Raw genomic sequence first — 14,241 nt, forward strand, 5'->3', positions numbered from 1 at the left:
AAGATAGCTTCCTTCTCACTAACCTTGCATTTGATGCAATAATTGAGAAGTACTTTTAGTACTGTCTCTATGTGAAAATCAATGTATCTGTGCAAAATTACTGAAAAGAACATGGATCTCCCCAAAAATAAATATACTTTCAGTATAAAGCTGGGATAAAAACATTTCTGTACATATTATAATTTTAAATTACAAATATAAAATATATACTTCACATTCATTAGTTTGTAATACTCCTATATCACTTAGAGATGCATTTTCAAAGGTAGAGAAATGTTTCTGTTCCTTCCAATGGGAAGGTGCAGCCTCAAGTCAGTAGAGTTGTTGCAGCTACGGAGTCTGAGAAAGTTAGGGCCTCTTTGATATGATGTATAAGGCTTGACAGTATAAGCTTATACTATATGTTATGATATTTTCAATTGTTTGATGTGACCATCGTATAATATAAGCTTATACAACAAAATCCCTTAATACATCAAAATGATGTATAACTTAATCAGGCCTAAAGAGGTGGGATTAGGCCTGATAAGAGATTGATGTATTAATATTGCTTACAAGTACAATTCTCAAGAACTAATATATCATTTCAATATTAATATATCAAAATAATTTTTTTTAATATATTAATTTTTATAATATTGGAGGCTATTATCTTATATAATACCATATCAAATGTTGGATAGTATTAAAATTTAATCAGGTCTTATACAATCAGGTCTTATACTATCAGGCCTTACACTATCAGGCCTTACACTATACTATGCACCAAACATGCCGTGTATAAGCAGCAAAGCATACAACCAAATTGGCAGAGGCCACCAAGACCATAAATGATCTATAAGAAAATTCATAAAGGACCATTTACATTGAACATGTCGTACATTTTGTTTACATTATTGAATGTAAGTGACATACATTGGTTCTATTTACAACCAAATGCGACATATGAGAACAGAAAGACTTTGACAAACTAAGAGAATAAAAACAATAGTGATCCCAAACTAAAAGGAGCCGGAACATATTAATTCAACTAGACCAACTTGTAGTAACAGTTGTTTTCAGATAGAAGAACCTCATAGCCTTTGCCACATGGACACTTAAAAGTAAGGCTTACGCACTTGTCAGCCCATTCTACACTAACAGCTTCTTCAGAATCTCTTCCCAACTCATCCTGCAAAAAAAAATATGGATTAAGCATAAAATAGCAATTTGTCTAAGTTGTTATAAAACCTTCTATCCAAAAAAAAATTGAAGGCTTTAAGAACCATATACATTGAAGATGAAATGTAACACCCTCTGACCCCACACTTTAAGAAAATATTTAAATTGATCTATTAGTAAGAATTTTGTCCGTAAAATTTGAGAGAAATACTTGTTTCAAAGTAGTAACAGATGCAAATTAACAGCTATACTAACCAGATTCAATTTCAAGCATAGTTAACTAGTCTTTGACGGTACTAGTTTAGCATTATACATCTATAGCTAGGTTAAACTCAACATTACATAACTACACATTATAATATTTCATTAATCACACAAACATTCTTAATTCACTGTACGTCCACACAGAATACCAACTCACAGCAAAGACCCCCCCCCCCCCCCCCCCCTCTTTCCTTTTCATCCGGCCTATCACACTAATAAAAATTCCCTCCTATGATAATTTTAATTTAAGGACTAATTCACTTTCATTATAAGGATAATAGCTCACCTCTTCTGGTTTAGAAGGAGTCGAGGCAGAGTAAAAATTCAGATTTATAAAACAGACTTCATCATTCTATATAGACATCCCTTCATGGGGTTTATCCTCATAAATCAACTTTATTTGTCCACCAAACTCCAGGGACGGACATACATGTACTCATCCAAACAGAAATTGAATTAGAACCAGTATAGGTTGTTAACTTCTTACTTATTTTAACCATCATGTCATAAATGCAAAGAATTTTTTGACAGAAATTTTTTGACAGAAATTTAGTTCTGTCAAAAAACAAAAACAAAAACAAAAAAGAACTTCAAGCAAATAATTTAACCATCATGTCCATGAATGCGTAGTGTTGGCCCTTTTGCCACAGAGGTACTCAAACCATCAAAGAATAGAATATTAACTCAATTTCACACAATTGGTACAAAATTTTCATAAACAGAACATTTGCATGATCCATTTACAGCCTTTAATGCCAACTACTAACGAATTTCACATGTTGCAAGCAAATAAAAAAAAATTAGAATCCACTTCCAATAGCACCTCACACACACACACACACACACACACATATATATATAATGCCTTTACACATGTGGAAAAGCAAATTGTCATGTTATAACAAGTCCAATAGTTGTACATACTTTGAAAAGTCCAATGAAAGAATTTATACAAAAATTAAATCCCATGTTCTTTCTCATTATAGGGAATCTAGAGTCCCCAAAGAAGTTCTTTGAACTCTTTCTTTCAATATTAGGCTCATGACAAAAAATAAATAAAAAAATTTCAACTTATTCATATCTCTAAATTACTTCAACCATTAATCTACTCAGCTCTTGAAGACTCTTGGGTATTATTCACAACCTTCTAGTCATATATTTCAATCTGCCCATTGTTTATAGTTATTTCCCAGGCTTAAGAGGATCCTATTAAAAAACTCCCTTTCTTCATAATAAAGAATATCCCTCAAACAGAAGCCATATATGCTGCAGAATTAAGCCTCCTAGTGTCATGGACTACAAATTCTCAACACTTCTATGAGTTCTCTACTTTCCAACCCCATATAGAGCGGGGCGAACCAGAGCAGTGGTAAAACTGCTCTTTCATGACTAAAAAATCTAGGAAACAGTTTTTTTGCAATTATGTAAGGGTAAGACCGCGTACAAGAATTACCTCCGCTCAACATTCGCTAGTCGGGTTTAACGGGGAGTGATTTTTTTTTTTTATCATGAAAAAAATATATCTTAACTCATAACACCTACTGAATGGGAGGTGCACGAAAATTGGGTGATTTACTTTTTGCATATTTCAGATCTTACATTCATCAACTTACTAGACTAAGCACAAACATTTACATGGTATAATAATCTTATTTTATTTTCTTTATTATCTTAGACCCTAGTGAGAACCCATTTAGAGGTCAAAGAAGTTTACTACTCCCAATTCGCTAGCATCAACTCAAAAGCATAGAGGCAATTATACTCTACTATACAACGTAACAACAACAAAAGGAATTTGTCATCTTGCATATAAAATAACCTTATCAATCTTAAATCATACTAGATTAAACTTGGACAGAAGGGAAGAATCAAGAATTGAATTTTTCAGTGCAGTCTTTTATCTTTGCATAGAAGCACAAATCATTCCCACAAAATACGAGTATAACAAGTCAGCAATGTAAAGTCAAGTTAGACATTTAATTGCTCATATAGGAGAGATTTGGAGGATAGTCCCCTACAGTATGTCAAGAAGTGCCAAAATTAAGACAGAATAACAATGTGGATTCTATATAAGATTTCACTATGAGTTCAGATATTTGAATCAAACTGAACTAGAGATGATACTTATTTACGAGACCACTAATATTTTAAAAGGTTTGACACTACAAATTAGATTCTAATTAAGGCAGAGGAAAGATAAAGCTGGCACAAATCAAAATCTCATATAAAAAAGGTAAAACAAACAGACTTAACAAACCCACTCTTAAATTTTCAAGTTTGAATTACAAAATAAAATAAAAAAGTTCCATTCAACAGTACCAAACATAATGTATTTGGCAGAGCAGAAATATCAAATCAAATATAATAACAATTTTACAAACAGTGAGGGCAGATTCAACTACAGAAGCGAATACCAATCGAAATATAACTAACACTCAAGAATCAACACAATCAACATGTCATAATACCAAAAACAATCCGAGGCAGATATATCCAAAGAGAAATAAAATAAGAGCTAAATTTAAAAGGCAAAATTTCAAGAATATCTCCGAGGTTCAGAATTGGTCAAACTTGTATTCGAAATTACTATATCACAATTACTATACAAACAGGTATCAGGTATGTGTTAAGTAATTCACAACTCAACACGGTAGGGTTTAAATGAAAATACTTCAAATCTATGTGGTATCGATACCGACACGGGACACGTGACACGACACGACACGATACTCCGACACGTTAATTCTAAAAAATGTTAGATTTCGACACGTTAGGACACGTTTTGATATTAAATAATATCTTTAATTTATGTAGTGTATATTATATTTAATATTCAATAATTTAACAAAAAAATAAAGTTAAACTCATAATACCAATCAATTTTGCAAAGAAACATAAGATATCCCAAATATTTATATTAAACTTAATAAAATGGTAATCGTAATCTAACGAATCTAATAGTTGGAGCTAAAAACGTAACGCAACGCAACCTTTGAACCATTTTTTGAGTTTCTACATTGCGTTTTGGAGTGTCAGAGTGTCAAAGAGTGTCGGGAAGTGTCGGACACGACACGTCAGGATTTTTGAAGTGTCGGTGCTTCATAGCTTCAAATGCCAAAATTTCCACGTATTAGAAATCTTACAGATTTTTTATTTTTATTTTTACAAAGAAAAGATGATTGGACAGATCTTATGGGCAATATCAAACAATCTAGGAATTAGTTACTCCAACTAATCATCAAGATAGCTGTTCAAATTGAATTCAGTTCAGTTTGACTAATACAAGTCAGTTTTGTCAACGAGTATGAACAAAGCGGTGAATCAGTGGGCAACTCAATTTTCCTCATTAAGCAAAAATGAATCATACAATCAACAGATATCTGATTTAGATAAAACCAATCCAGGAAACAGTGTATATATCAGTTATAATTGCTTAGGTAACATATGTTTACTTATACATAATAGACTTAGAATTTAGTTAAAGAAGCTACACTTTTAAATTTTAACTTCTACATACCACAGTGTGGTCAGATGATTTGGATCACAACCCAGCTCGACAAGGGACAATCAATTTTGTACTATCATCGAGATAAAACTCAAACCAATAGTGATAACTTCTGAATTAATATAATAGGCACATACAGATAACTTCTACATAATATATTCAGTCTTACTGATTCAGAATTATATATACAGGAAAAATTCAGTATCAAAACCAATTGTCAGCAATTTGGAATATATGAGAATGTTGAGATATATTAAACCATTAATGTAGCCTCACCCAACAGCTTAAGCTTTTGGGTTGAATTGGTTCTTTACATGGTATCAGAGCCTCGTGTCCCGGGTTCGATCCTCGTCGCCCCCCACTTTCTTTTAAGTGGAATTTCTTTGTTCGCATAGGTAGGTGGACCTGTGCATTATCCACCCTTCAAGCCCAGTGGGCTCTCGTGTGAGGGGGCGTGTTGAGATATATTAAACCATTAATGTAGCCTCACCCAACAGCTTAAGCTTTTGGGTTGAATTGGTTCTTTACAGAGAATTTGTCCCTTTAGCATCAGGAATTCTCACAGGTAAAATTTTGTTTTGGATTGGGAAAATAGCAAGTAAAATTATGCAGTTTACTACTCCAGACAAATGTAACCAGATGAGTCAAATCAAAATTAATATGAACAAACACTCATCATATAATGATATCACTGATTATCCTAGTTCTTATGCTACAAAAATACGATGTAGTAAAGCAGACTTTCAAAAGTGATGAAATACGACAAGGAATCCAAAAAGAAAAGGTCTGCCTCAATTCTCGCTTGAAATAAAGCAAAGTTGAATATGCAGGAATCTAAACACAGTCTTTGATAGGCAATGGGAACCTGGTGACATAACTCACTACTTTCCCTTTAATCAAGACCCTATACCTATTGGATACTCCAGGCTTCAAGACTTGAAATCACAGCCTCAAGTTAAGCCAAAACTGCTCAAATACCTTGGTTGAAGTTCACTCGAAAAGACAATAACAATCAATACACCATTTGGTTCATGAAGAAAAAGAATCATACAATTAATAGAAAGGATAGAGTGCACCTTATTTGTGCGAGTACTACAACATTAGCAACTCAAAAAAAAAGTAAAAATATAAAAAAATAAAGGAAATAATGTAAATTATCCAATAACCCAAGGGTTTGGCAGTCACTTCACTATCGATTTATGCACGAATTTTCCATAACACAAGGCAAACATACACACCTGAGATTGAACTTTATTATCTTCAGCAACTGCGAACTCGTCTTCTTTTTCATCCTCATCTTTCATAGCTTCATCCCACCATTGCCTCATCTCTCTCAAACGCTCCTTCATCCTTTTCAGTCTCTGCAAGCACACCCCAAAAAAAAAGGAAAAAAAAGAAGAAGTAAGAAAAACAACAAAACAAAGAAAACCCGTGATTCCAAACCCAAAAAAGATTAAATTTTTTCCAAGAACTCGTGCATGTTCCATAATCCTCCATACCATTGAATCACGAGTGATATCAGACGAGCTTCTTCCGAAGACCGGAGGCAGAGGAGGCAAACCATACCCTCTCGGCGGCGGCGTGGCTTGCTCCGGTAAGTCCGCCGGCGGTCTGTGGGGGTCGGAAGAGCAGCGACGAAGAACAGGGCGCGACGGAGTTTTGTCGGCGAAGGTGCCGAGGCTGACAGGAAGTGAAATGGCGGAGAAGCCATGAAGGGTGAGATCCTCTTGATCGAAGAAGAGCTTCTTGGCGCTTCTTGGTTCGCCGGAGGAAGAGGACGAGGGTGATCGGCGCTTCATCGAGTTGTTGTTGTTGGCGGCGGCGGCGGCGCATGGTGGCTGGCGGTTGTTGAAGCTGTTGAGACGCAGCATGGAGAAGCGGTCAGTGGGCTCCACCATTGAATGATCTTGTTCTTGGCTCTGATATTCATCCATTGTTGTTGGAGATTTTTGCAATAATGGTGTTGGATAAATTGCAACAATGGGTTCTTGTTGACTCTGAATGTGTACTTCACCCATTCTTGAACCTTTTCTTTAGCTCTTCTTCTTCTTCTTTTCTTTTTCGGGTTTAGTTTCTCTGAGAATTCTGGTTCTCTAATAATAGCGTGTAAGTGTGCATAAAAAGAAGAAGAAGTGTGTTAAGTGTCAACATGCATGTATAATATATTTATTTTAAAAATGAACTCGGTTGAAAAAAAAAAAAAAATATTATAATTCTAAAATAAATTATAATTATAAAAAAATTGTAATTTTTATTATTTTGAACTTAATTTAGATAATTAATTTATTTATATTAATTGTAGAAAAAGTGAACACATAATTTACAAATATAAAAAAAAGAAAAATATTATAGTTGGAATTGGATAAAGTAGGTCCCACATAATGTCTGTGGACCATATATCGTAATAACATTTTCAAACACAACATAAACCAAAGAACTAAATAATTAAGGGAAAAAAAAAATATTTCACTAACCACAAACATATCCCGATAATTATCAGCCATGGAGAGATCATTTAAAAAAATATTATATATGATTTTATTATATGGAAATTTAATATTTAATTATTTATTTAACATTCACAAATTTTAATAAGATTTATTTTTTTTAATATTACAAAAGGATAAAGACAAATTTTTCATATATTGAAATAATGTAAAATCTGCCTACCAAAAAAAAAAATCATGTAAATTGTTGATAGCAAAATCAGTGACGGAGCCAGAAAAATTAGAAAGTCAGTGCCATAAATCAGCCAATCATGCAGGAAACCAACTCCTACGAAGGAAGCAAACTACTTATAGCTACTGACGATAAAAGAAAACCTTTAATTTTGGAAACTAGTCAGCGCCAACACACTTTGATGTGAAAATTCAAGTTGGAGTCTTGTAAGACTTTGACATGCAGATTTCATAGGCATCATGGAAACTGGAAGATTTCACTCTATTTCAAAATTCTGCGTCATTTCTTATCATGTATATATTCACTAAGGTGCTCTTTGATAGAGGTCTTTGTCCTAAATACTTACACAAATTAAATTGGGATTTGAAGATGGCAATGTTTGGTAAAAGACTCAAAAAAATTATGCTATGCAAATTGATTAACCATGCAAAATGCAATGTAATTTGTGTGAAAAATTGCAACGAAAACATTAAAAAACCACATTGTAGGTGGTGATTGGTGTTTAGCTAGGAAAGAAAAAGAGAGCGTGAATATTTTGTCCAAAATGACCCTCTGATTACCTTTCTACTCGTACGTATGCAAAGAAAGCTAATTTGCAGAGGAATCACACATCATCGTCTACAATGAAAGCTAATATGCATCTATCTCTCTTTCTCTACTTTGATCATTATTTCCTTTAAATTAAAACAGCAAAATAAGATAAATTTTGAAGAAACAGGTCTGCAAATGAACATGGCGAGTCACAACTCAAGGTCAATGGTGGGAAAAGAGACGAGTTGCAGCTCCTCCTCCTCAAGCCATTAAAGTGTTCATGGAAGTGTTTAGGGCAGATAGATTTTCAACCATGGAAACAAGAAAATGAACGTTGTTGATTTTTTTTTCAGTTTCAAAATTTAAAATGTCCACTTTCGTGGTTTACGCCAATTATCCCATCAATATTTTACTTTTTACCAAACAGACCTTAAAAACTTAAATTAATTTTTTCGGTAAAATTTGACTGTACCAAACAACTTTTTTTAATCTTTCCCATCAAACTTGTTTTCATACAATATTCCTAGTTATTACGTTTTCCTGATAAAAAAAATTTATCCAAGTGCCGGTAAGTGAGTAGCCACTCCTTTTAAGTGTTGCTCATGCTGTGAGGTTTTGCTTTTATTGGTCTCATGTCTAGTGTTTTTCAATTGCACCTGGGGCCCTAGCTAGTGCTTTAGCAGCTAAGGCTACTAAGAGTGGTTTTCTCTGGGGAGTTTCGTTGGGTGCCATTGTTGGGGCTATACTCTCAGTGGAGGTGTTGGAAGCCTCCAGTGCCTACTGGTGTATGGAGCAAGCAAAGAACGAAAGAAGAAGAATCAAAGAATAGGAACGAAGAAGAAAAATAAAGGGTTAATTTAATCATAAAAACTGTGCCAAATATTCCCACATGGTGAGAATCTCAAAATATCACTACTACTCAATTGGTATTTTTACATGGGATTAGGCATCACAAATCGGAACCCTGAGAATTTGATTTTCTTGAAAAAAAAATTACAATTCTTATACCAAACTTGAGTAAATTAAATTCTCAATTTCATTTTGTGAGTACTCTAAAATTTTTCCTTTTATCAAACGCAAGAAAAATTATCTTCCTTTCTGAATCAAGCAAACCAGAAATTTATTTTTTATGATTGATAACAAATTTATTGGGTTTGATGCTCTACCTTTTTAAACTATTGGCTCCTGCATTTTGTGATTATATATAGGGAATAATAATTTTATGTAACAAGAGATGTTTTCTCTCATGCTCTAGAGTAGGGGTGTTCATCAACTGATACAAACCGAGGTGATCCAACCGAAAAATCGAAAATCGAATAAATTGAAAATCGAAAAATCAAAAACCGAAAAAAACCCGTAAATTTTAATTAGATTGGATCGGTTTTTGAATTAGTAGATGAAAATCGATCCAATCCAAATCGACCAAATATATTAATTTCTCTCTACCTACTTTGGTCTTTTCCCAATCATAGCCTAAAAATTTCTAAATCCAAGACCCATTAACCCATCAACTAAACCCAATAAAAAACCTAGTCACATCTCATTAACAAAATTTCATCTATGTAGAGCTTCATATCGCATTGTCTAAAAAAAAACTATATTATCATTTACTGCTTTTGTATTTTAATTTTTTTTTACAAAATCAATATATACAAAAGATGTTATTTGCACAATAATAATGAAACTTTTTTAAGATTTTCAAAAAACTGAAAACCGATCCAATCCAAACCGAAAAAAATTGGATTGGATCAGATCGAATTTGAAAAAAAATTCAAACCGAATGGATGATTGCATGATCAAATCGAAAGGATTGGATCAGATGATTTTTGCTTTCAAAACTGATTCAATCCAGATCGCGAACACCCCTACTCTAGAGACATTCTTGTAGGATTCACTTTTTTTTTTTTAGAAAAAGAAAGAAAGAAAATGTTGGCACAATTGTTGAAGTATATATACGCACGAAGGGAGAAAATTTCTTGTAACTGGAGATTAGTTAAGCAATATATATATACATGGAAAATGATCTGTTTATAATTTCTTTTTTTAAATTACACTAAGTATGACTGGTCATACACTCTTGATTGAAGTATGACCGGTCATACTTAATGTAGTTTGTAAGAATTTGTAAACAAAAAAGTTTGTAAATATAACTTACCCCGTATATATAAATATATATATATGGGGTAGGTTATATTTACAAACTTTTTTGTTTACAAACTACATTATCTTCTCCCGGGAGAACACTATGTTTCACTATGTTCTCCCAAGAGAAGATAGTATAATTTGTAAAAATTTATCAAAAAAATTTGTAAACGAATCCTTTCTTTTTTATATATATATATATATATATATATATATATATATATATATATATATATATCACTTAATCAAAAATTGAGTGGTGGACTCAAAAATTTGAGCTCCTGAACTAAATTTTTTTATTGTTAATTTTAATACGTGAGTATCAAGGAAGAATAAAGTCCTGATTTCTTACGTTTCTTTTGTAAGTTGCAAAATATGCTCTCCTTTTGTTAGGTGAAGAGATCAGCATGTGCGTAAGCTGGAGTTCTACTGGTATACGTAGGAGACCAATGGTGTTAGAAGATTTTGCCACATAGTTTAATGAGTTAGTAGTTGGCGGTATGTGTAAGCTCGTGAATAATTAATCGTATTAGGGAACTGATGTATAAAAGAGAGAAAGATGTAACATGTTTTGATCAAATTCATTCTCTTTTGTTCCTCTTTTGTTACCTCTCTTAGGGTCAATATCCTAACACCTTTCTTCCTCACCAATATAGTATATTAGGTACAACCAATTAAAATTTCAAGAAAACATAAAAATAATTTTAGCAAGGGCTTTATTCATTTTCTAATATATTTTAAGTTTTTTTCTTTCTTGGTAGACATATATCTTAAGTTTTTAATTAATTGTGCCTAATAGTATGTGCAAAAATCCTTTTTCTTTTCTTGGTTCATGGGCTTAGAACCTTCAAGAACCACCAGAGAAGAAAATAATGAACTTTTCAATAAGAAAAAGAAAGGATGATGTAGAAAATTTAAGAAGGTCGTTGGAATGGAGCCTAACCAGTGTTTTTGGCGCTGAGCCCATGATAGAACGGGGGTGATATTTTGGGCTTAAATAATCTATAAATTGACCTTAAAAGATTGAGAGTGAAAATATAATTTGGACAATTAAAATCTATGTTACATTGATACAGACACAAGACATGATACAACACGATATTCTCACATGTTAATTTTAGAAATTATTAGAGTTTGAAACTTTTTAATATTAAATAATATTTTTAATTTATGTAGTGTATATTATATTTAATATTTAATAATTTAATAAAAAAGGAAACTAAACTTATAATACCATAAGATGTAAATATTTACTATTATATTTTCAAATTGAAAATCTCTTATACACTTCAGTGAAATTTATTTAGTATCCACTTTTAAATTTTATTATATCAGTTTGGTAAAATATCAATTAATTTTTCATAATATATAATGAAATTTCAAATATTATAAATGTTGGAACGTGTCAGAATATCGAGGAATATCGAGAAATGTCAACGTGTCGGGGAAATGTTGGACACAACACATCAGATATTTTAACACATCGGTGAAAGATAGGTTATGCTCACATCCATTTATGGTGAAGTGGAATTGCAATTTCATCAATTTTATGATGTAATATCTATTTTTATAATAGTAGGAATGGTCATTTTCATCCCAATTATCCAACCAAGCATGGGAAGAACGAGAATCACTCACTCCTATTTTGGTTCTATTTCATTCCTTGAAATAAACAAGACTTTAGAGGAGTTCCACAGCAACTTGAAAACTTTTTTTTATTTTTAGAGTTTTCCTCGAAAATTTTATAGGTTCCATATGAATTAATCTGGAGTTCGGAATGAGTCCTGGATAAGACTTTAAACCGCACTAAAAAAATGATATCGAATAAAATCGAATATATGCTTTCACCCCGCCTACTTAGTTCTCAAGATTTTAAAATAAGTTCTAAGCCTTTACACAACTTGGAGCTTAAACTACTTTTAAGTTCATGTTTGAATTTAATTAAAAAAATACTTTTCCTTTTTCAAAATTTCTCTCAACAAAGTCACTAGGTTTGGTCTAATAATGAAAAATTTGAGTAGGTTGTATTAGGTTATTTGTTCAATTATCACTTGTATAAAAAAAAATAAAATTCTCTCAACAAAATTTTAATTATAAGAAGCTTTGAATGTGTTCGAATTAACATATTTTATGTTCAATTTTTTTTAATTATAAGTAATTTTGATTTTGTGTTCAAAATTACTTATAACCAAAAATTTATGAAGCTTGTATTTAAAAAAATATATTTATGAAGCTCTAAAAAAGAAACGATTTTTTGATAAAAAGAATCAAATCCGAAAATTAATATTGATTTTTTTACCAAAATTAAATCTCTTATCTATATTTTCATACGATAAAATTATCTTGAGAAATTATTATTAATATTATTAAATACATATTAACATTTAAAAGAAAATTATTGAACGTTGAAAGTTGAAACTAGAAACAGTCTATGTTGACTTTTAAGACAAAAATGGTACGATTAATGGAGAGATTAAGAGAATACAAAATATTTAAATAAAAGTAATACATATCACAAAATTGGGGACGGTTATACTTACCACCAGGTAAGTTTATCACCAATCTCCTAACCATTGGATTAAAATTAAATCCAACGATTCATAATTATCTCTTATAACCTTAATTTTTACTCTCTCTCATCCTCTTTCTCTGGGTTTGAGATTTGCACCCCTCTCTCTAAATTCTTTGAAGCTCGTGGCTGCCAGTGATGATGCAAAACAGTTTTTAATCTAGGTTTGGGATTCGTAATTTCAATCCATCATCTTCACAGTCAATGATGGAAGAACTTCCGCCCATTCGTAAAAAAAAATTCATGTCAATTTGGGATTAAAACTTAGGTTTAGGATTCATAATTTCAATCCATTCGTAAATTTTAACCTAGGTTACAAAAATTTTAATCCTTCACGGTCAATTTCCTTCGCAGCTAATCCATTGTCAAGGAAATTTTAATCTAAGATGCGAAAGAGAGAGATAAAATTTTTACTCTCCCATCCCTTCTCTGTCTTTCTCTCTCTCTAGGTTTGGAATTTGAGAAAGAGAGAGATTAAAATTGTGCAACTAATCCATTGTTTCAAAACTGTGTTTATGAGGATTAAAATTCTTTTTTTTTTTTCATTTTTTCTTTTATCTTAGATGTGAAAGAGAGAGATAAACACAGATTGAGTTGCGTTGTGTTCGTCGTTCCTGAGATTTATGTGATTTCGAAGAGCGATCAAGAGTGAAGAGAAGAATTTGGAGAGAGAAGCTTGCAAATGTTGTGTTCGTTCCTGAGATTTATGTGATTCCGAAGAGCGATCAAGAGTGAAGAGAAGAATTTGGAGAGAGAAGCTTGCAAATTCCAAACCTAGAGAGAGAAAGAGACAGGGAGGGGATGAGAGAGTAAAAATTAGGATGATAAGGGATAATTATGAACCGTTGGATTTAATTCTAATCTGACGGTGATGACCTTGGTTGTAAGGGTGGTAAACTTACCCGATGGTAAGTATAACCGTCCCCCACAAAATTATCTTAAAACGGTTTTAAAAAATTTCCTTTAGAAATAAAAATATTTTTAAAAAATATTAAATATAAAATAACTCAAGTGTTAATTTTTTTAAAAAAAATGAAATGGATTATTGAATTTTAGAGAAAATTTGTCAGGCTACGTAAGGGCGGATTGATAATGTAACTAAACTGGTACAATGAACCTAGACACAATCATTTAGACATGAATTTCAACAGCAATAAAATAATAAACTAATAATAGTGTGTAAGTGTTAATAAGAAAAAACAAAAACAAATCTTAGACTAAGATATGCATGTATAATTTAAGGGAATTAGACTCACGTTAAAATTTTACATAATTTAATTAAAGGAAATTTTCGTGTTTACTAAGATATATTAAATAAGTGGAATCCAATTATCATTAATAATAAAAGAGATAGACAAGACGAGGAAGAATTTATTTACATATTTTTTTT

The 14,241-nt window shown here is 31.9% G+C and overlaps 1 protein-coding gene across 1 annotated transcript; it reads right to left on the bottom strand.

Annotated features, from left to right (window-relative positions):
• Nucleotides 1–860: 860 nt before the first annotated feature.
• LOC133318011 (uncharacterized) lies at nucleotides 861–7,036 on the bottom strand. The gene is made up of 3 exons (XM_061519939.1): nucleotides 6,430–7,036; nucleotides 6,169–6,291; nucleotides 861–1,171 (listed from the first exon to the last, which is right to left on the bottom strand). Exons 1-3 carry the CDS (start codon nucleotides 6,946–6,948, stop codon nucleotides 1,031–1,033), a joined length of 783 nt encoding a protein of 260 aa, XP_061375923.1. The 5' UTR covers nucleotides 6,949–7,036; the 3' UTR covers nucleotides 861–1,030.
• Nucleotides 7,037–14,241: the final 7,205 nt, after the last annotated feature.

The sequence above is a fragment of the Gastrolobium bilobum genome, unplaced genomic scaffold (assembly GCF_033153095.1).
Source record: "Gastrolobium bilobum isolate Gb01-03AN ecotype WA unplaced genomic scaffold, APGP_CSIRO_Gbil_v1 utg26319, whole genome shotgun sequence".
NCBI lineage: Eukaryota > Viridiplantae > Streptophyta > Magnoliopsida > Fabales > Fabaceae > Gastrolobium > Gastrolobium bilobum.